At 31.9% G+C, this 24,682-nt stretch overlaps 1 protein-coding gene across 1 annotated transcript; it reads right to left on the bottom strand.

Annotated features, from left to right (window-relative positions):
• Positions 1-6,700: 6,700 nt before the first annotated feature.
• LOC132740852 (vacuolar protein sorting-associated protein 53 homolog) lies at positions 6,701-23,509 on the bottom strand. The gene is made up of 20 exons (XM_060728892.1): positions 23,350-23,509; positions 21,856-21,986; positions 21,121-21,274; positions 20,460-20,575; positions 19,798-19,917; positions 17,740-17,818; positions 17,009-17,152; positions 16,130-16,272; positions 15,290-15,428; positions 14,577-14,699; positions 13,493-13,584; positions 13,016-13,258; positions 12,255-12,491; positions 11,997-12,075; positions 11,362-11,510; positions 10,869-10,938; positions 10,254-10,339; positions 9,672-9,723; positions 8,324-8,428; positions 6,701-7,457 (listed from the first exon to the last, which is right to left on the bottom strand). The coding sequence occupies exons 1-20, from the start codon at positions 23,446-23,448 to the stop codon at positions 7,266-7,268; spliced, it is 2,553 nt and encodes an 850-aa protein (XP_060584875.1). The 5' UTR covers positions 23,449-23,509; the 3' UTR covers positions 6,701-7,265.
• Between the last annotated feature and the right edge of the window lie 1,173 nt (positions 23,510-24,682).

The following is a 24,682-nucleotide window of genomic DNA, read 5'->3' as shown; positions in this document are numbered from 1 at the left end:
TAAGATATCACAGGTGATTTTAAACTGACATATGATGACCATACCTTACCTACACTGAAAAGATTGTGTAGAATAACGTATTAGCTCTAACTGAAGTCAGTTTCTTTTTATGATTGATGATGACATGAGAAAATTACTAGAATTTCACACACGACTATAAAATAAGACAAAATTCTGAAGATTTAATACAGGTGATTTATACAATTTGAGATCTTTTTAGCTCGACTTTATTTTTTTTTTTGAAAAAAAAAGTAGAGGTATTGTTATAGTCAGGTCGGCGTTGCCATTGCCGTTGCCGTCCGAAAACTTGTACCTGGATCATAACTTTTTTATTACTTGGTGTATTGTCTTCATACTTGGCCACAACAACCCTTGGGACAAGACCTTTCAGTAGACCACACTAACCTTGACCTTCATCCATAAATGACCTTGACCTTCAAGGTTAAGAGTCCAATTTTTGCTTGTTCTAAAAGTCCAATTTTTGCTTGTTCATGCTGTTATTGGCTGTTACTTTGTTATTTTTGAATGGATTGTCTTCAAACTTGAACATAATAATCTTCAAGGATATCCCTTAAAAATAACCAGTCAGACCTTGACCTTCACTCATCAATGACCTTGACTTTGAAGGTCAGATTATTGAAATTTTCATTTTTTTGGCTATAATTGGCTGTAACTTTGTTATTTTTGAATGGATTGTCTTCAAACTTGAACATAATAATCTTCAAAGATAACTGTTAAAAATATACCGAAAGACCTTGACCTTCACTCATTAATGACATTGTCTTTGAAGGTCAAATTATTGAAATTTTCATTGTTTTGGCAGTAACTGACTGTAACTTTGCTATTTATATAAATGTGTGTGTGTATATATATATATATATATATATATATATATATATATTTTTATTTTTTTTTGAATATATATATGCATATATATATATAGATATATATATATATACATGCATATATATATATATGCATGTATATATATATTTATAGATATATACATGCATATATATATATATATATATGCATGTCTATATATATATACATATATATCATATATACATGTATATATATATATATATTTTTTTTTTGAATATATATATGCATATATAAAAATGTATTATATATATCAAATATATATATATATCAAATACATATATATATATATATATACACTGACTGTAACTTTGCTATTTATATAAATGTGTGTGTGTATATGTATATATATATATATATATATATATTATATGTATATATATATATTTGATATCAAATATATATATATACATGTATATATATATATATTTTTTATTTTTTTTTGAATATATATATGCATATATATATAGATATATATATATATATTTTAGAAATTGCGTCATTGTTGCTATTTTTAGAAATTGCGTCATTTTTTTCTATTTTTAGAAATTGCGTCATGTTGCTATTTTAAGAAATTGCGTACTGTTGCTATTTTTAGAAATATGCTTAATGTTTCTATTCATATATATACAAAATATATAAACAAAACTAATGTGACAAGACAGACCAACTAAATTTATAAAAAGGAAACGTCAATATATGTTCAAACCTTTCTATGTTTGCGTTTAGAAAAAGTAAAAAGTCGAGCGTTGCCCCCGCCCGGCGGTGGCTCTTGTTTATTTTGTGATATAATCAATAGACGTTATCAAGAACTCTGCAAATGTGATTTTTTCCCAGCTAATCTGTAGGTACAAACTAACTTTTACCATGCACTACCTGTCACAATTGATTTGTCCACCTGTTTTGCTTATTTTTGAAACTGTAAAAGTTTGTTTGTACCAACAGATTAGCTGGGAAAAACCCAAAAAAAATTCTTATTCCGGAGTTCTATTATATATTTAATATTGGCATGCACTACACCTTACCATGCATTATAAACACAATATTTAAATGATTTACCTAAGCCCTTACCTGATCAATGGGGGATGTTCTGTGATGACGCTTCCATTCTAGGTCGGTGAATGAAATACCAAAATTTGACAACTTTTACGCGTGTATTCAAGTTGAAAAAAAAAGATACCTTTACTACTACTTATCATACATGTTAACAATAAAATGAATTTGTTTAAATGCTGACATATGATGACCATACCTTACCTACACTGAAGATATTGTGTAGAATAATGTATTAGCTCTAACTGAAGTCAGTTTGAATTTAGAGAAAGTGGGGGGGGGGTTGCTTTAAAAAGTTCTGATGTTAAATCTTGCAGATGTGTTACGTTCATACATTACCATCAATTAAATAATTTGTTCAGTAAAACTTTACTGAATTTTGCCACGCCTTTTTTAGCCTGCTTTGGTTTGGGAAATTTTTAGTGTTCACAGTTGCATGTCCTGTAAGTTCATAGGTGATACAGACAATTTTGTGAAAGACTATCCGTGTTAAATGCCATTTCTTTATAAATGTAAATAAAGAAGTTTAAATGCTGACATATGATGACCATACCTTACCTACACTGAAGATATCATGTAGAATAACGTATTAGCTCTAACTGAAGTCAGTTTACCCTTCTAAATTTAACTAATGTCAACATATTTACCTGGGCTTTGGTCTTTTAAAAAAGAAGGCAAGTCCAGTCTGTGCGAAAGTCCGTCGGTCCTGACTGAATAAATATCATGCGGTCCGAGATAAATTTCCTTTCTGTTGGTCCTTATGTCCGAATAAAATTTCAAGAAGTTAAAAATATGCAAGATACAGACAAATTTTATTTGTCACATATTTTCGTGATGCTGCATTTTATATTTAATTAAAAAGAAAGTAAACAAATGGAAGCTATGTTTTGTCAAAATCTGTGTAATGACACTTGAAATGTTGTTTAGGAATTAAAATTACTGCAGATATTGTTTATTTACATTCATTACAAGAGCTGTCACCCAAGTGACGAATGCCCCCGAAAAGGTTTCTTAAGCATGCAGGTATTATGAAAAGAAAAGAGAATGAAAGTATCTAATTGCTAAACATTGTTCTTTGTATTATCTCTAATTGTGATAGCATGAACCTTCAAAATATAAGTGTGACCTTGACCTTTGAAGAAGGACGCGACAAAATGTTATGAGATAGACATTTTGTGCCAAATTATTTCAAAATCCCTCAATGCATGACAAAGTTACAGTCTGGACATGATTGTTGTGTAAATTGGGACAGACGGACATGAGCCTTAGCCACGATACGTAACATTGTCTTGATGTGGTAGAAATTTGTGCCAAGTTATTTTAAAATCCTTCCATGCATGACAGTTACAGTCTGGACATGAATTTGTATCTTCAAACTCTTCTCAGAGAATGAGTACCTTGAAACTATAAGTGTGACCTTGACCTTGAAGGTAGGGACATGGGTCTTTAATTTGTCGTGACATGTCGTCTTAATGTGGTAGACATTTATGCCTAGTTTTTTTAAAATCCTTCCATGCATGACAGTTGCAGCCCAAACACGAATGTGTGTACCTATAAACTAATTGTGATAAAGTGAACTTCAAAATGGTAGTGTGACCTTGACCTTTGAGGTAGGGACGTAATTATTGGATGCGACACATCGATGTTGTAGACATCTATGCCAAGTTATTTTAAAATCCTTCGATGCATGACAAAGTTACAACCGGGACAGGATTGTGTGAACCTATTAATTCTAATTGTGATAATGTGAAACTTCAAAATGATAGTGTCACCTTCACCTTTGAGGAAGGGACTTGGTTCTTGGACGCGACACGTCTTGATGTGGTAGACATTTGTGCCAAGTTATGTCAAAATCCCTCAATGTATGACAAAGTTACTGTCTGAACACGAATGAAGATGGGACACACAGAGGGACAGACAGACGGTGCAATTATATTACAAAAGATGAGATGAACCTCAAATGAATAATACTGAACTTCTGCTAAGAATGATGCTCCAGTTTGTGTTATGTGTCATTGACTGTTCAATTGAGAGCAAAATATTAATTATAACCTTGATCAGATTTTGTAATGGCAAAACTATATGACATTTCAGTGATTTGCTTATTCGGTTAAAGCTGCATTTTTATGAACACAGAAATAGCTATGTTTCATTCATATACATTGTAATTGGTTTTATATTGACTCGCATTCTAATTTTGGTGTCTAGATTTCCAAAATGAGTTAAATAAGCCTTTTTCTAAACATATGCAGGATCTTTGTCGCCAAATAGAAAGTACAATTTCTGTTTGAATGAGATCATCCGTACATCAATTCATCTGTTTATTTCTATATAACAGATGTTTTCATACAAATTTAGGGCAGGCAGACCTGAAGCTATAACAGTAAAATTTACACAATAAAGTGACATTTGCCACGCTCCAGGTAGCAACTAGTGATTCTGTAGACTGTCGCATAGCACATACACAAGCTATTATAGTCTTCATTTGTGTGTCAATTTTTGTATAAAATCTGTGAGGTTTTCCTTTCAAAAACATAATTTATGTACAATAATGATTAACAATGCTGTTGAGCTAAAACGCTTGCGTTTTAGGCCAACAAAATATTTTTACATATTTGAGAATGCAGCTTTAACATTTAGGAATGCAAATTAAAACGAGTCACTGCCAAGCTTAGGTAAAACGTTGGAAGGTGAATATTGTAGTAAGAATACTCCTGGCAAACATAATTTTCTTCAACAAAATATAATTCAAACTTCATGTATGACCTTTTTGAAGTTCTTTTAAAAAAAAAAAACAACCAAGTTATGACAATTGGTAAATTCCAATAATTTGACCTTGACAGACAAGGTCAGTGTAATGTCAAGGTCTTGTCATAATATGTTATTTTGACCAGTAATTTAAGCAAATTTCAATAGCTTGACCTCGATGGTCAAGGACCTTTCTGAATTACTTATCATACAGCATTTGTCATATGGTTGATTTGTCCAAGGATTGATAAAATTTGTAAATAAGTAACAAAAGTTATGACACTCTAAGCTAAATAAAATAATTTGACCTTGATGGTCAAGGTCATATTTTGAATTATTTATTTTTGAAATATTGGTTTTGTTATAAGTGTTCTTTTGCCAGTATATATCAAATCCATAAATAATAAAGATATGATCAAAACGAGCTAACTGAGCTTTAGTGTCAAGGTCAAGTTCAATTCTGCTTTAATGTCTTTTGTGTCCATGTATGAAAACAATAAAAAGATACTAGTAATAAACCGACTGAAGAAAATAGTGAAATTTTTGCAATCGCTGAATTAGAAAATGGTGCGATTGATATCAACAACTGGATGAACGCTAATAAACTCAAGATGAACTCATCAAAAACAGAATTCATAACATTTGGAAGTTCTCAACAACTCGAAAAGTGTCACCTAAAATCCATTTGTATTAACGGAGATAAGATCAACTCCGAGGAGTCCATTAGATATTTGGGCGCATTTCTAGACCAAACACTAAATTTCAAGGAACATGTCAAACGAAAGTGCCGTACTGCAATGTTAAACTATCTTAGAATAAAACGTATCCGAAAATACCTCACCAAAGAAGCAGCTGAAATACTAGTTATAGCACTCGTAATGTCACACTTGGATTATTGCAATGTCATTCTTTATGGTGTATCCGATTTTGAATTGAAAAAAATACAACGTATTCAAAACATGTGCGCTAAGTTAGTTCTGCAACGAAAGAAATTTGACAGTTCAAGGCAAGCACTGTTCGACCTTCACTGGCTGCCCATCAAATCTAGAATCGAATATAAAATTTTGACTTTTGTATACAATTGTTCAATCGGTCATGCTCCAAAATACCTTTCTGAACTCCTAAGCAAACAAGTACCAAATACCCGACTACGTTCAGCTAAAACCTCTGAGAACTGCTACGTTATTCCATTCAATAAAAGAAAAACATTTAGTGACAGAAGTTTCGGAACTATTGGTCCAAAATTGTGGAATCCGCTGCCATTAGAGTTGAAACAATCTAAGAATATTGATGTATTTAAGAGAAATCTTAAAACACATTTTTTCAGAAAGTTTGAATCACTATTTTAAAATCTGAAATGAGATAAACATGAGTAACGTATAACTGATGACTGACAGTGTGATGAATGTGCAATGTAAATGAATGTTTTGTTCTTTTTAATCTATTTGTAATCAAGTTACATCTATGTACATAATCTTATCTCATGCTACATGTATATCAATCAGTTTTATCATTTTATGGTCTCTGCAATTTTTTAAAAATATGTTAATTGGAATTGTATGTAAAAGCTTTTATTTCACTTGATGGTGATCCACATATTCTTATGCATTCACAATTTTATTCTTAATATTTATATGTATTGTACAACGCCGTTGAATATTGTTAAATAGAAACAGGCGTTTAATTAAATAAAAAGTTTCAAGTTTCAAGTTTCAAAATCCAATTAAAGCAAAAAACTGAAATTAGGGTAACTTAACTTTGAAGTGATGACGATCATTTACGAGTCTCATATGAGGTCAAATTGAATTGATGGTCTTTAAAACATTGTTCGTATAGTAGTTGTGCTCAAGTATGAAGACAGTCTATTCTTCTGTAGCTAATAATTGCAAACATTAAATTGCAAACTTATTGGAAGATTGAAATCAACATAAAAATATCAAAAAAAAGGATTCTGTGATTAAAAAAGCCTTGAATGAAGTTTTCCTTTACTTGTACAAATAAATAAATAACACAAGTCTTCATTAGTGTCACTTTATTCAATTTAATTTATACTTATCATTAATAAATACATGTTTTTCTATATAATATGGAAAAATAAGCATTGCACCACCCAGTAACAAAAAAAGAAATTGTAAAATTTTATCTCCGACTGCTTGACATATATCTTACTTGAAACTATGGCTAAATCAGTATTGGTCCCAACTCCTTTCTTTTGCTTCCTTGATGATTGTGAAAAAATAAGATATGCTTACATGATCATGAATAGCAAGTATTCTAGTCTATTGTTTTAGTCTAATTAAAGAACTAGTAAGTGCTGGATCATTTTAAGTCTCCCAGCATCAGACATTCAATATGTATTATTTGGTGACTACCATGTCATCATGTTACATAATGTAAGGTATTTATGTACGAAAATGTTTACATGTAAGCTTCTATCAGTAATATGTTGATATCCTAGGTTTATTGCTCAAAATGCACAACAATACAACCACTTGCTCATTATTCCTTTCATCTGTCCCCTGCCATTTGTGTTTATAGCATTTTTTCATACAGACAAATTATGATGTTCATTAATTTGCAATCTACAATCTTTTCTTGATAAGTTTTTCTAGTTTTCTTATTCTGCTTGACTCTGGCTCCGGTGTGGAAGTCATCATACTTGTGTGACCTTGACCTGACATTTCGACTGAAGATTGGCGGCCTATTGCCATGGAAACGGGGATTCTTGCTCTGTACATTTCCAACAGTGAACTGATTTCACTCCTCTTTAGTCCCTGTATTGAAATAAGAATTTTCATGTAAAGTTAACAACAACAACACTGATATAGGTCCAAGGTTATAATAAAGAATTTTTCTAAGCTCATATCTTTTGAATTTGGCTAAAAACAAGCACAGAATGTATACTGACCGATGAAATTCCTGAGGTTCCAGCCAGAGCTCAGATAAAGGTTTCATAACCTTAAGGTCAGATAATATATAGCCAGTTTAAGCTTTAAAGGTGGAGATGATGCTCTATGTATTTATTTGAAGCACTTATCGACCTTACAGAGTTAGCTGTACACAGTCGTAGTTCTTTTATCAATTGTAATTGAGAAAATTAAGGGGTCATTTTCTAAGACTACCTTTCATTTTTTATAATTGTTCAGGCAGGATCTTCCCTATAATTTTTCATGTATGAAACATTGTTATCTTTACACATACGAAATGCGTCCTAGACACTTACAACATGCTGTATACACACAGGGAAGGACCGTAATTCTACCAAAAGGATTAAATCACAAAATCCAAACAATATGTAAAAGAAACCACTCAGGGGAAACAATAAATAACTTTCTCTTGCACAAAGTTTTCAACCTCAAAAGTTTTGAGGAGTTCAACCACTCTTTATCAAGGAGTTTCATGTTATTCTATGAACCACAAATTAACTTTTTTCTTAACAGTAATTTATTCACAAATAATGACAGGAAACCCTTTGTGCAAGAGAAAGTTCAATATGCACAATTGCACTTTACAATCACAGTTTTGTTAAAATCCTTAGCAAATGTAGGAGTACTTGTTTGTTTAAAAACAAATCTTATTACCAGTTTTCTGTTAAAAATGAACCCAACAGAACATATTAAAGAAATAACCTGAAGCTTACCTTCATTTCAAGTATCTTCTGGAACTCTCCAATATCGGAATCATTTAGCAGGCGTATGTAATTGTCAATAAAGCCCATGGCTGGTTCATGATGATTCATCATTACCTTTATAAAACATTAAAAATATTAATACTTTACATCGAGTCCCTTCATAACAAGAGCTGTCGTTAGGAGAGCAACGCTCGACTATTCTTAGTTCTTGATAGTAAAAAAATTCTTGATAATGTAAAATTTTCTAAGTTAACAAAAGGGCAAAATTTTTCTTTAAAAATAGGCCTTAAAGAGAATCCTATTATGCTCTAAAAGAAGAGTATAAAATTTCAACTTGTTTCAAAGCCAGATGTCAATAGAATATGAAAATATCTGAGGTGGTATGTAAACTTAAATGTAAATTCTAAGTCAAAAAGGGGCATAATTCTGTCAAAATGCTTGATACAGTTACCTCCTCCTGTCTACAGGTTAGGGACATGATTGTGAACAAGTGTGCAAAGTTTCAAAGCCATATGTCAATGGACTTTGAAAATATTTGAGGTATTACAAAAACTTTAACGAAAATTCTAAGTCAAAAAAGGGGCATAATTCTGTCAAAATGCTTGATACAGTTACCTCCTCCTGTCTACAGGTTAGGGACATGATTGTGAACAAGTGTGCAAAGTTTCAAAGCCATATGTCAATGGACTTTGAAAATATTTGAGGTATTACAAAAACTTTAACGAAAATTCTAAGTCAAAAAAGGGGCATAATTCTGTCAAAATGCTCCTGTCTACAGGTTGGGGTCATGATGGTGAACAAGTGTGCAAAGTTTCAAAGCCATATGTCAATGGACTTTGAAAATATTCTAGGTATTACAAAAACTTTAACATAAGTGGTTACGCCGACGCTCGGGTGACTACAATAGCTCTACTTATTCTTATCAAATAGTCGAGCTAAAAACTTGATTATGGTAAGATACACGTCTATGTTGCTTTTTTATAGCAATGATTGACTGTAAGACCTTATACTAAGTTACTTAAGACTAACCTTATCAGCTTGATATATATACCGTAAATATGATTTACAGTTTCAAACACCTGGGGAAAGTCAATTAGTAAACATTAATGGAATTATAAACATTAAAGTTGTCAGTCCTACATTGTATATCAATTAATAAAGTTCTATTAAAGAACACAATGTGTACATAAATTCTGTATAAATCAATTAAACAAAAACAAGGTGACTAGATTATCAGGCAAACATAAAAAGATATTCCTGCTTCATTAACCCTGTGAATGAAGTTGTCATAGTAACATGTTTATGGTTAAAAATCAAAGCGAATAGACAAGTAGACCTTAATTAATTATAAATATACCTTCAAAATCATCTCTGCTTTTGTCATTCCCTTCTGTACAATCTTTATGTAGCTGTAATATAGAAAATTATGATAAATATGAAGCAGGGTTAGTGTTGAACAATATAAAGAAGAAATATATCTTAGGATCTTACTAGAATCATTACATGTACTTACAGTATAACAAGGAAAATTACTATTATTGTACAAAATAGGTGTTTAGGATTGATTGATTTTCTTTTGTTTTTTAATAGTCAAACATGTGATATTATGATCATATTAAACAACTTTATAGAACATTGTTACTTCAATGAAAATAAGGATTTGATATGGATTTTGGACTCTCAAAAAAATAAAAACAAGGCTTGATGGGAGTGAAATATGGATTTGATATTAACCTTTCGAATTCCAAGATTTAATCTAATAATGATTTATAAATTCTATTGGAACATTATATGGCACAAATGCTGAAAATGCATTGATTATATTTAATAAGGTGGGAAATAATAATGTCATTATCTGAATAATACCAATATTAGCTCTATTTGTATTACTAAAATTAAGTCCCTTTCTAGAGTATAAACTTGTGATAAAAATGCTCACCTTGCCGGTGCTTTCCTGGTTACACTAGAACCAAGTGAAGGTAGATCTAACAATAACGTCTTCAGTGAATGCGTGTCCAGTAACAACTAAAACAAACAATTTCAAAGCCTTAAATTTAATAATAAGTCAATTATATTTTTGTATTAGTTTAAATAATATCAATATAAGTACAGGAGAATAGCATGAATTTTTCAAGCTTTTGCTTAGAACCAAAAGCTCTTACATTTGATATTCATCTTACATCTTTTTTTTTAATGTAATTGCAGTTACATGGTTAACCTTTTGGTATATTTGTGAAAAATATTTCAAAATATTCATGATTAAAAACTCTAGAATGCTTTAAAAATTCAATATGAAGTAATTAATTAGACTAACAAGCTTTTTATGATTTTTTATGAGAATATATAAAAGCGTGATTCAAAGCTAAGTGATCATCGGTTCAATTCTTCATGGATTACAACCATACATTCTCAGAGATTACCTTTAAACATGAGAATAAATAAATAAGTAAAGTTGTGAACAAGTAGAAACAGTCAATCAAGAATGACAATCACATGTCAGTAGCCAATAAAGTCAGATGCACCTGTGCATAAATATAAATAATCAGTAACCTACCTGTTCTGCAGCAACTGCTGTCACTGACTTACACTTGAATAAACTGCCTATAAACTTCGGGATAAATGCACTGAAACATCACAAAATGAGATAAAATGTTTTTGTGTGTGTGTTTTTTTCTAACATTTAACTAAAATTCTTATTTTTTTAGTGAGAAATGTAGTGCTTCTACTTAAATGTGCAATACTTCTGAATCTTACCATTAATGGCTTGAAATATATAAGGTCAAAACAATAAGCCTCAAATTTCACACAGCAAAATAGTTTTTTTTATAAAAACATTTAGTCTCAGTAAAACTTTTAAGACATTTTAAATTCATAGAATGGATTTAACTTGCTTTAAAGTGGGACTCTATTTTGAATGACAATAAAAGAAGTCTCAGAATTAAATTGCTAACAGTAAAAGCTACATTGGCACTATACAAGTTTAATAACCCAGATGCTACTTTCCCTACTATTAGCATTAAATGGAATTACTATTACAACCTACTTACTTAGCAAATTTAACACAGAATTGTGTGAAGTATTTTCTTGAAGAAGCCAGGTTGTCTCTGATTAGAGGTAAAGCAGTTTTTAGATGTCCTGTTATTGCAGTAACATATCCACTCTGGTCACCTACAGCCTCGACAGATGACCATGACATCTGTAATAAAAATAAACCTTAACTTTGGTAATAATGCTAATATGACCAGGCATTTCAATCTTTAACTCACCATAGCCCTTATACACTAATACATACATGTGTAAACCTGCCCTTAACAGTAACCATCTACTACTTTAACTACTACCATGCTAGAACCATTTCTGTGCAGTCTGATCAAGCTCTTTACTGTTGGCTGATTAACTTCAAACTACTGTGTAAAGTTTTGTGGGTGTTTAAGTTTGTATACCCTTGCCACCGGAATAACTACCATACAAGCGAGCAATTTGTAAAGTTTGCCAGCAATGTAGCCTATATGTCATTACAAACTCAGAATTGCAATAACATAACATTGGTCATATCTTCACATATAGATGGAATGTGTAAACTGTCGCATTTACATTAACATATTCATCAATGGTAAACAAATGCTAGAGTGTTAGGATATAAAACTTTATAAAAGGATATAAAACTTTATAAAATACTTACCTTGGACATTGCTGTTAGGGCAGGTTCACATGCCGTCTCCAAATCCTGAACTAACAGTGCTATACAATTTGATATGACACTGAAAACATAAATGTTGTAACACCATGTCAAACATCAATACATCATAATTAACCATTAGCTCACAGTTTACAATCTTTTTTCCAATCTACTGTACTGAATAGAAAGCTATATTAAGAAATTAGACTCAAATGAAAGTTAATATAGAATTAAATTTCTATAGCTTTAAGTTCAACTCACTTATGAAACAAATCCTGTTCTGAATTCAAATCTATTTTAGCAGCTAACTCTTTGTCCACTTTTTCTCTCAGTTTTTCTTCAAGTTGCTGAGCAGTTTCCATACAGTATTCTGCAGTACACAAAATGCTACATGTTCTACATTGTTCTTCCTCTGTTAACTTTGTTATCTCCCCTTCTCTCAGTATACTTTGTATCAAACCTGAGGCTGATGATACATTACTGCTTTGATTTGACAATCTGAAAATGTAAGAATATGTAACCTTTTTTAAACAACCCCTGTCTATATGAATATGCTTTTATCTTTCAACTTTAAAATTTTTTCTTTGCTCAGTATTGTTTCTATAAGACATACATGATTTCAGTCTGAAAACATGATGAAGAGCCCTTGTCTAATTTTATGTACTTCTGTTAACTATGAACCTTTCCCTTTACAAAGCATATTTGAGATTGAGATTACATTAATGTTGTGATTCAAAATTACAACATTTTTAGGACATGTTGAGAATTTCAGATTTAAGAACAAATCTTTTGAGACACCCTTTTTTCTCTTTTATTTCATTATTGTTAATATTATTTTGAAAAAAGAACCTGCTTGATACCATTTGGTATCTCTTGCTTTAGACAGCTTCTAAAATGTTAATGTAAACTTTGCATAAAGCCTTAACTTCTTATATTCTTTGGTCAGACATGATCAATTGATTCAAATTTAACTAAATTAATAAGAATTTACAAACAAAAGATATTGCAAAAGTTATTCTTACTTAGGAAGATTATTAAGCAATATTCTAACAGAATATTCTTTAAGATATTTTTGGAATGTTCTTGTAAGGTCAATCATAGGTTGACCAGTACTAAGTTGTGAACACTGCACCATACATTTCTTGTAGCAAACAAAGAGATCAGCACTGCTTGGTAAAACATTACTGCCTTCCTCTGATTCTATACGTGGAGTGCCGTACTGCTTGAAATCATCTAAAAATCTGTTCATTAAATCTGCTAGATTTCTGAAATCAGAATAGTATATTTTAGAAACAAACACTAAAATGCTAACCGATGTTGCCCCACTTAGCTCAACAGGGAGAGCATCACTGGTTCCATCCTTGGGCTAATAAAATTTGCCAATCTATAATATTTAAGAAAACTTAGGTAAAAAGTAGGCTAAAAGAAAACACTTCTATTCTTTATAGATAAAGAAACACCTAATTTTCAGCCTTTATAATGACAGTACAAATTCATACCTGTCCTGTGACTCTATGTAAATATCAAGTTGAGCCTCGAAACATTTTGATATAATTCCCAGGAATGGTGATGATAGTGGTTTAACATTTGCCTGAAATTAAACATAATCTGATTATAAAAATAATGCTATGAAAGGGACTCAACACCATTTTATTGACTTAACAGGACAGGAATTTTTTTTATTTCAAAATTTTAAAACTATTTGATAATTGTATAAGCATACACAATTTTGTATTATCATTTTATATTTTTCTGTTATAATGCCCCAGTTGATCAATGTAAGATTTTCAAATTCTATGCTTTGGGGCTTTTGGACGTCAGTGGAGCTCCTTTATGCTTAAAATACTTAAAACAGGAGAGGGATACAAACAGAAATGTGCACTTGTCTACTACATACAATAGAGAACAAATTGTTGAAGCAAACATTGATTTAATCCAATAGTCCTTGACCAATAAAATCATGAAACAAATTTTTAATACAATCTACTTCTAATCTTATTCTAATTCTAACAATCTTCTTATAGATATACTCTAAGTGCACCAGTTCCTTTAATTGTCTTTTTTTACTTTTAGAATATGATATTCCCTTTTTTTTTGATTGGGCATGAAATTATACAGATACTATTAAAAGGTCATAAGGTAACTTTCCAGATATACGATGAAGGAAGACCTCAGCTTCCCTTTCATGCATTATTTAAAGCACATGTGGGCACCTGAGTAAAACCAATAATCTAGCTGTCCCTATTGCCAGTATCGGGATGCAAATTTAAATAGGTGGGGAGCAAATGATTCTTTGTTGATAACCTTAACCACTACGCAATGAGGGCTGCTTTATTACTGTTTTTAACTGTTATTGTATTTGGATGAAAGTAATTTGAAGTGAAGGACCTTTACCTCTTCCATTTTAAATATGCCTCATCTGATGTATTTCAGTTTAGAATATGATTAAAAGAAATAGAAATATGAGCACAAAAATATAACTGAACAGATGGAAAAGACAGTTTGCCTTCCATTTATCTCATCTTATCTTACCTATGAATGTAGACGGCTGTTAAAATATCGTGTTAAATATGAAATACACACCTTGGACTCATCAGAATCAGTGTTCTCAGCAAGTAAATCCTCGGCAAAGGGATTAGGACTCTCTGTTGTCTCCTCTTCAAATGGGTTTTTAGCTGGAGGAGGCTTGGAAGGAACAGGTTTGGACTGGTATGAAAGGGAATTGTATTATTTTCTTAGTCCTCAAAATAAACACACTTAATAATTAATTTACCAGAGATTTTGCCACCACTCCCACATCACAAAAAGTGAATGATCCAGCATTAGCTCTAAATGTGATTTTGTGATAAAAAATGCTAAAACATAGTAGTTAAAACTATACAGTTTTCTTTCTTTTCCAAACTAGACAAATCATTGTCAAATTTATTTCTAAGTCTTGTGATCTTGTCTACTTGCTCTATACTGACTGGCTGACCAGCTTAAAATTTATATCTTTTTATCCCTAAATCCCACAGTTTCAAATGGAAGCTTGACAAGTCAATTTATCCAACACGGTAAGGATTAACTAAAGCTATTGACTGTAGGACTACATTGATGCCCATATTGACATTGCAAGATATAATAGTAACATAGGCCAGTAGTAATCCCTGCCAGTATTCAAAGGTTTCAGTTGTAAAAGTTTCTTGACAAACTTGCCTGCAGAGAAGTCCTCAATGTACTTCATCCCAAAAAAATCTTGCATTTTCAACAACAGACACATGTCTTAAAATGTGTAATTAAAATCTTGTTTTTCTCACCTGGCCAGTCTGTAATGTTACACCTGTAAATCTCTTGGAAATTAAAGCCTCAAAGTTTGTTGTTCTCTGAATGGCAAATAGTAACAATTTTACATCTATTTCTGACCGTCTTTTTCCCATTATCTTTGTTAGTTCTTTTCTGAAACAATAATATATAAATGTAATTACACTGTATCATACTCAGATTACCCTTTTTAATGATTGCCAATTGAAAATTCTCATATGAAAAACATTTCTTACGAGCTTTTTTTCCTTTCTCAATGAAAATAGCCTTTTCAAATTTTTTCATAATACCTTATTTTGTTTCAGCCCTCATACAGCTGAACTTCTTAAAATGTCTTGTCCAGCTTCCTTTGTTTGGTTTTACAATGAAAAACATAGTATAGGTCATATGGTACCAAAAGAGGAATGATGATTTTGGCTAACCTCGGGTGTTACAAACTTTAAAGCAACACCAAACCACCTCACCTGCTGGAGCTAAGAGATGCATAGACTCCAGTCAAGCTTCTATATTTTCCAACTGTGCATCATCAATTTTAAGAATATCAAAATAAAAGTTTAATGTTGGTTAGCCAAAAGAATATCTGTTCTTTTACTAAAACTAACAACAGAATGTTTCTAATAAGAGTAGCTCATCTTGACAAACCATAAACCAGCAACAGAATCATTTCTAAAATAACATAATGCATAAATTTACAATGAAACATTATTCACTTGTGCAGATGACCCATTACTTAAACCAATAATTCTTTTGATGCATAACAAAACTCAAAATCCCAAGTATTTTATCTATATTTTTCAAACATGATCATATACATTTATTTTTTTACTCATAAATACCTTGTAATATCACAGAATTCAGTACATATTCTCTCACTAACTTCCCAGTCTACGGGGAACAGATGACCAAATTTTTCCTCAAAGTCCACCAATGTGCGCTTAATCCATGCATATCTCCTGTCTATCTTGTCTAACCAGGCTACCTAATAATTATATACCAATCATGTCTTTACCTTGTTTAAACACTTATCACACTCAATATCTTACATTGTCTTCTCTAGATTGAAAGATGGACAAGACCATTCATCATATTTAATGAAAATTTCAACATATATAAAGATTAAAACATTGCAGACCACCAACATTCTGACTGATCTTGGTCACACCACAGATTATGTAGCTGCCAGCTAGCTTAGACTTAAAATTTCATAACAGAAAGATACATATGAACATTTCAGTTTAACTTTTGAACAACTTGTTGAACAAGGGGTTAAAATTTATAATATCCTGTACCTTAAATTTCTTCACAAGGAAAGGAAATCATTAATCATGAATAGGTAAAATATCTTAACTGATTCAATTCACAACTGGATGGAGCTAGTAATATTTTGTCAGCAAAACTGACATGAAACTTTGGGTATCTAAATCACATCTCAACATCTATTACTTGCCATTAATCAGTCTTGACATAAAATACATGTTTGTTAGACAAATTATAAAATTCTTCAACAGATGAAATCATCTACCAAACAAGTGTAGTCACACTTCCAACAAAAAAACTAACAGGACCTGTCAGGTTAACCAATGGTGACAAAAGAGTCATAACTACAGCTCTACTTTTTTTCCTGTGAAATGTGGAAATAAAAATGCATATGTTCTATAAACTGTCTGTACAACACTTTGTTCTGATATTTCCTCGAACAATAAATCTGTACTCACATCCTGATTTTCTCCAAACAATACCAAGTACTCTGTCAGTTGTAACTTTACAAACCATCCAAGTAATTCACGTTTAACTTTCGGGTCAAGAATATTCACAACAAAACAACCTTCCTTTAGCTGTCTCTGATTTCCAGGACCATACTTGAAAATAAAGGAAAAATATTATGTCCTAATGACCTCAAAATCTAGAGGTCATTCACTGCCCATGACCAATCTTCTTACTGGCTAAGAAGACGGCACATCTAATTTTAATCAATGTATTGAGTGAACATTGAAGCAGCCATCCAACAGATGAATGGTCAAATGCTATACTATTATATGACAGAAGCCACCGCCTAATATAAAAATAAAAAGCCACTCCGGTTGGCTCAATAGGAGGACTTATGGACTATGAATCGGGCAACCCGAGTTTGATTCCCGTATGGTGCAGGTCACTTTTGATGCCACTGATCATGAAATCTTTTCTATGGTCATTCGCATTGTACCTCTGCTCTGGCATGTACAGAAGTTTCAGTTCCTTGCGAAAGTGGAGGCAACTAGTACTGGTAAACTGCTTGACAGCCTGTCCAGGAACGATGCAGTGGCTGAACTGTGCTCTGGTAAATTCAATGAGGCTTACTGCCATACTCCAGAGTGAAAACTACTAACAATACCCCACATAATCATACACATTGTATAATCATACATTCAAATGTAAAATATACAAAATGTAACAATACAGGACTTACTTTGGCACCAGACCCTTGAAATGCCTCCTCAAAATCTGAAATAATTTGTGAACCAAGGTCTGCCTGAATCTGTTTTACCCTGCAATAAAATTTGAAAATAGAAATTGTATATTATACATCCCAGCTTTTTAAACTTAATGAATGTGGTAGCCTTACAATTTGTTAATATATATCTTATAATCCAACATTCAGAAGTTTATTACATATTTTAACATGACCCGTATTTTTCCCTATTAAACATAAAAGAACCAAAAGTGTATGTTATTATGCAATAAAATCACTGTTGACATTCTATATTTTGACATGTGATGTAACCATTCGACATTATGACATAACCATTAAAAATGCAACACCCTGAAAATAAATTCGGAAACAAATCAGACTCAATTAAGCTTGATACCAGATACGGCAGCATTTATTTGTTAATGTCGTGTTAGAATCAATATAATATTGCCAAATCAGTCATTTTATTGTTTGATAAAATCACTGTTTGTTGGTCGGATGCGCATCATTATATCACTCAGACTATGGCCTCGTGATATAATTCCTCACATCCGAACACAAAACAGTAATTTTACCTAGCGATATATTATTTCCAAAATAAAATTAATGTCTCAATTACATATCACATATTCAACATGTCACATGTTTTAAAGAATTTTCAACTTAATAACTTTTCATTAAACCTTTAGCCTGCTAAATTTCTCATATGACCTTTTGGAACTGTTCATTATCAATTTTGGTGATATTAAGATTTTTTTTTTTTAGCTCACCTGTCACTTTGTGACAGGGTGAGCTTTTGTGATCGCTTTTCGTCCCGCGTCTGTCCGTCCGGCGTCCGTCCGTCCGTAAACTTTTACTTTAAATGACATCTCCTCATAAACCACTCAGCCAATTTCATCCAAACTTCACAGGAATGTTCCTTTGGTGGTCACCTTTGAAAATTGTTCAAAGAATTTAATTTAATGCAGAACTCTGGTTGCCATGGCAACCAAAAGAAAAAACTTTAATTATCTTCTTCTAAAAAACCCAAAGAGTTAGAGCTTAGATATTTGGCATGAAACATCTTCTAGTGAGTGTCTACCAAGTTTGTTCAAATAAAAGCCCTGGGGTCAAAATTGGCCCCGCCCCAGGGGGTCATTGATTTTTCCTATGTGCATATAGTAAAAACTTAAAAATCTTCTTTTAAAGAACCCTAAGAGCTAGAGCTAAGATATTTAGCATGAAACATGTTCTAATGGATGTCTACCAAGTTTGCTCAAATAAGAGCCCTGGGGTCAAACTTGGCCCCGCCCCAGGGGGTCATTGATTTTCCCTATATGAATATAGTAAAAACTTAAAAATCTTCTTTTAAAGAACCCAAAGAGCTAGAGCTAAGATATTTAGCATGAAACATGTTCTAATAAGTGTCCACCAAGTTTGTTCAAATAAGAGCCCTGGGCTCAAAATTGGCCCCGCCCCGGGGGACATTGATTTTCCTTATATGTGTAAAGCAAAAACTTAAAAATCTTCTACGAAAAAACCCGATTAGCTAGAGTTTAGATATTAAGCATGAAACATCTTCTAGTAAGTGTTTACAAAGATTGTTCAAATAAAAGCCCTGGGGTCAAAACTGGCCCTGCCCCAGGGGTGTCATTGTTTTTAAATATATGTGTAAAGAAAAAATTTAAAAAATCTTCTTTTAAAAAACCCAATGAGCTAGACCTTAGATGTTTAGCATGAAACATCTTCTAATGGGTGTCTACCAAGTTTGTTCAAATAAAAGCCCTGGGGTTTGAACTGGCCCCGCCCCGGGGGGCCTATATACAGGTGAGCAACTTCAGGGCCATCATGGCCCTCTTGTTTAATTTCTCTGCCAACAGTTTAGACCTAGGTCAGATGGCACATATGTGGCAAAGGCTAATCACTTTTCATTACAGCAGATTAAGGGTTAAACTTGAAGAAATGGGAGAGAAAGGGTGTAAGCATTGCTCTTACACATACATATATAAAACTATGTTGTTCTCTTTTTTATTGTATCTTTTACAATGTTAATATACATGTAGTACTATAACTTACCTATCAGCTAATTCCTTAATTTGTGGTATAGACATGTATCTCTGGAAATGTTCTAGTACATTAAGGACACCTTGCAATAGATTAGCTACTTCCCCATACTGCCGTCTTCGTGTTAATGACCTAAATATGAAATTAAAAAAAATAAAGCTTAGATTTTAATTGACAACTAAAGCAATAATTGTACATGAAGTTTTGAAAAACTTTTCCCCTACTGTGTACCTTTTCATGAAAGGTAAACATAAAAGCATTAAAAGGGAAATTTATAACATGTGAAAATTTTAAACTCAACTGCAGAGTGCAGATACAAAAAGGTTTGATACAAAAAGAATTTCACCACAACATATTTGTTAACAAAAGTCCACATGTTGATGTTTGTGGTTTAAATTATTGTTTTTCAAATAAGAGGCCAGAGTAGGAATCTATCAATAGCAAGTCATTCCACCAAATTAGATATGAAAACTGATACTGATATACTTCCCTTCAGAAAAATTCTACAAATCCTGCAGTTTTCCCTGTAAAATTCAATTTACATCAGGTTTTTTCTTCCCCTTTTTGCAATAACCAAAATTTAAGGGAAGGGCCACTTCTCACCTGTAAGAAAAGCCCTGACCCTGCAAACTAATTACATGTACATGTATATTATAGTAGTGATAAGAACTTACGTGAGCGATTCTACTCCCCCAACTAACATATGTAAATGGTTGAGTGTAGTGATAGAAGAAGTTAAATGTCTTTTAGCATGATCAAGTTGCTTTATGTCTCGAGTAATCTCTTTCACCTAAAATAAACAATAAACCAAGTGTTCATAAGATAGACATAATTATATTAATTTACAAGAGCTGTCAGTAGGACAGCCTTCTTGGCAACTCAAGTAAAACAACAGACTGGATAATGTAAAAAAAATTAAAGTTAATAAAGGGCCATAATTTTGTCAAAATCCACGATAGAGGAATAGGCCTTGGATAGTGATCTTAAGCACTTATATAAGTGTATGAAGTTTCAACAGATTCTCTTCAGTAGTTTTGCAGATATCAACTTGCAAGCAAAAACTTTGCTAAAATGTGACGCCAACATCCTGCTGAGTACAATTCTTCAAACAGTGGAGCTAAAAATGTCAACATATATGGCATAAACACAAATACAAAACATACATGTACTGGTTCATAACTTAAACATGAGAACATATATGCATGAACAAACTTTACAAATCAAGGTTTGTACAAAATGAAGTTTGGAAAACTTGAACAATTTTACATATCATGAGTTAAAAAACAACAACTAAAAATAGTTAAATAAATTATTAAAAATAAAACAGTGATCTACCATTTCTTCTGATTTTTCAGCTTTATCTTTGATGTCTTTAATTTTGGTAAATAGATCTTGTATAGCTCTCTGTGCCTCTTCCAGTGACTGTCTACCATCCTCACCAACATTTGTCTGACCACGTACAACTGTTCTTATATCATCATCCAATCGCCTTAAAACATTTTATATATAATACATTGAACAGTATATATTATAATATTAACAGGAAGTTACTGGTTACAGTCTATACATTTTATATATAATAAAATGATCACTTGTTATTAACATGAAGTTATAGAATATACCACAACAAATATTATACACTCTTAATGTTCATTTCTCATAATAGATGTTAAATCAGAGAAAGTAATTATGTTAGTTTCTATCTAAAAACTCATAAATTTGTTTAATTGGCAAGATTATTAAAATATGATGACTGTTACAATATTCAAAGTACTGACAGTAGACATTTTGTACTTTACTACTTTGTATTTATTGATGACACAAATTAATATCTTCTAAAGGAAAATGAGGTTTTGCTTGATGTCATGTAAAGCTTCTCTATTTCACACACTGACCCATGCCTCACAGTGACCATCATGGTACACTAACATAACAACCTATCTTGTTGCTCATGGGAAATGGATATTGATTATTATTCTGCAACCCATACAAGAGGAAACATAAGAAAGGAATATATTGCCTTCCAAAAATAAAAGATAATCTATATTTATTTTCATTTAAATGGTGTACCTTATTTTGAACCTTATTTTGCCAACCACATCATCAATATTGGACAAGGATTGTTCTGTAGGGAATAATGAATTAATGTAATCTACTGGATTAAAGTCTGGTCTGTCTAGAGGATCTTCACTTGGTAATATCTGAAATTATTTACATGAAGTAATTTAATCTGCAAAGATACAAAATACAAAAACCTTTAGTGAACAACATTTAGACTTAATAGTCTCGCCCAACATACTATAACAAGCCTAGGCTAGACTTTAGAATGTCCGCAGCTGTTGTTACACTTACACACAAAATTATTTCTTCAGTATTTATCAGTTTAAGTTTCTCTAAATATCACTCAGATTACTTCTAAAGATACAATTAAGGGTTAGTGTTAGTGTAATTGGTTCGGGTTAGAGGGTTCGAGTTAGGAATATAACATATGAATTTTGCTGCAGTGCCCGGCTCCCAAGCCTATATCAAGTTATGTCTACTATTTTTGACTTAATTGTTCTATATCAACTACATCTACATTATACTGGTTCAAAATCGTTTACGATTACACTAGCTTCACTAAGCAGACACGTTGTCGGGGGAATAGCAGTTTAAAACAAATGCCTTAAGTGCAAATTTATAGATATAAGATAAAAAGCAAGTTAAAAGAAAACTACAAAACTGAGAAAAAAAGTTGGAATGTATATTTAGCATATTTTCACGTATCCAGTTGTTTAGGGGGCAGGGGACATATTCGAATGATGGCCCCGGTCAAATTTTTTAATAACTCAGACATGGTGTTTTGAAGGTACTGATAACTTCTGATATTTCTCTGTCATTGTAATTCTTTCTTGTTTGTGCGTAGGAAATGAGAAGTATTTTTGGGTTTTTACCCAAAACTAAGCATTTTGGTAGCTTTATATGTATTTCTGACTCTCCGAATGGAGGTGAAAAAGTTAAAAATCAAGCTTTGACAGTTGGCGCCAAACAAGTAAGAAATTTCAGATAAATTTTGTGAAAAATCTAAACGTATGACAGACACCTTATTGGTCATTTCTGAAAATGCCATAGCTTGCACTGCTTGTTACTGATATTTTTAAAGGAATCGGGCGGATTCTGGAGTATGCTGCACCTTCATGAAGATTGCCCATATTGGTATATTTAAGGTGTGATTTTGGCTGGGTGGGGGTAAATATAAATTGCTGTCAGTCATTTTTTGAGGGAGCAATGCATGCAAACTATTATTTTCTTCAATGTATGTCATATATCACTGAATAATGCTGTGCAACTGGTTATATGCCTGTGAAACAGATTTTGAAATATTTGGAATTATGTTTCTGGTCACACTGAAATACAAAATTGTTCATTTTTAGGTCCCCTGCCCCCTTAGAAAAATTAGTACGAAAATTAATTGTACGAATAAAATTTATTATGAGGTGTCAAAAAGATTGCGGAGACTGTAACCGCATTTTGCGCATGAGATGTTTTTGTCATCTCTTCATCTTAAAAGAAAATTATACTTACATCATCAATAACTGATTGAACATCTTCTGGAAACGTTAATAAAGCGATATCTTGAAAAATTTCTTCGTCCAAATTCTCATCATCTTCCAAAGCAGCCATATTGCTGTTGGATAATACCCATCAGTAAACCGTTTCATACCGTAGATAATACCAATACCGTAGGTAATTCCCATCAGAAAACCGTTTCATACCGTACACAAGAAGGGAAAAATGTAGGTAGCCAAGATGACAAGAAGATCTCTCACACCTGATGATGTTAGAATAAAAATACCCAACATAAATCATTTGAGTGATTTATTATTTTAGATCAAAATAAAATCAATAAAAAATATCAATATCATTCAGACCAAATTTCATAAAATTAATATGCATGCTTATTTCAAGAATTTGAACTTTGTCTAAGTAGCCCGGTCATTTCATCCAAAATAGCAATTTCTTTGTCTATATTTCAAATATTTTAAGAATTTTTATTACATCTTAATTTAAATTCTACACGATTAGGTGTTCTTGAGGGATTTAAGGACTTTCTTGTGAGTCTTAAATTTGTTTTTGTCACAACTGAGCAATCTCAGCCTGTATCTTTAATTACCAAGGTAAATATTCTCACCCAGTTGAAGGAATAGACAAGATTTGTTAACATTAAAACATTTGATGTAGATTTGTATAAGTTTAATTAAGTGTTCAACATATTCTTCTAGGGACTAGATATCTGACCTTTGTTGACTATGATCCTTGTATTTCAAGCTTGAGATACATGTATAGATCTACAGGTTTTGAACTGTTGTTTTTTATGCTAATTTCAACATTCTTTTGGTCATATCCTAGTGATTAATACACCAAAAACCAACTGTCCTTGATAACTAACCAGTAATTACCAATTTCTCCACAAGTAACCATAATTATGATTTCTAAAACAGCAGAGACAGATAACCATAAAAAATGTCCAAGATCAACTGTAGCTTATCCCATTATTGAACCAGCCACCTCTGGATTAAAAATCTAATGATCCCTTTTAAGTCAAGGTGACAATATTTTTGTTATGTTGGTAAGCACATTAGCCTATAAAAATAACAAGACTGCCATTGTCACAAAGTACCTGTACATTTGTCATGCATGCTCAGTTTTATGATGATGACTGAATAGTCCATACACAATTTTCTTTTTTCTTATGTTTGACCTCTTTATTTGCACTTAATTACCTAAATGTTGCTTATGACAGTACTTCACAATAGTGAACATTTGTACCAAGTTATATTAAAATCCTTCTATTCATGTAGAGGTTTGCTCTGAACAAGTATTTTCCTCTTTACCTCTAAGGTGACCTTGATCTTTG

This window comes from Ruditapes philippinarum, unplaced genomic scaffold (assembly GCF_026571515.1).
Source record: "Ruditapes philippinarum isolate M1 unplaced genomic scaffold, ASM2657151v2 ctg393_1_1_1_1, whole genome shotgun sequence".
NCBI lineage: Eukaryota > Metazoa > Mollusca > Bivalvia > Venerida > Veneridae > Ruditapes > Ruditapes philippinarum.
The sequence above is the reverse complement of the archived record's forward strand: the minus strand, read 5'-3'. Positions and strand labels throughout refer to the sequence as shown.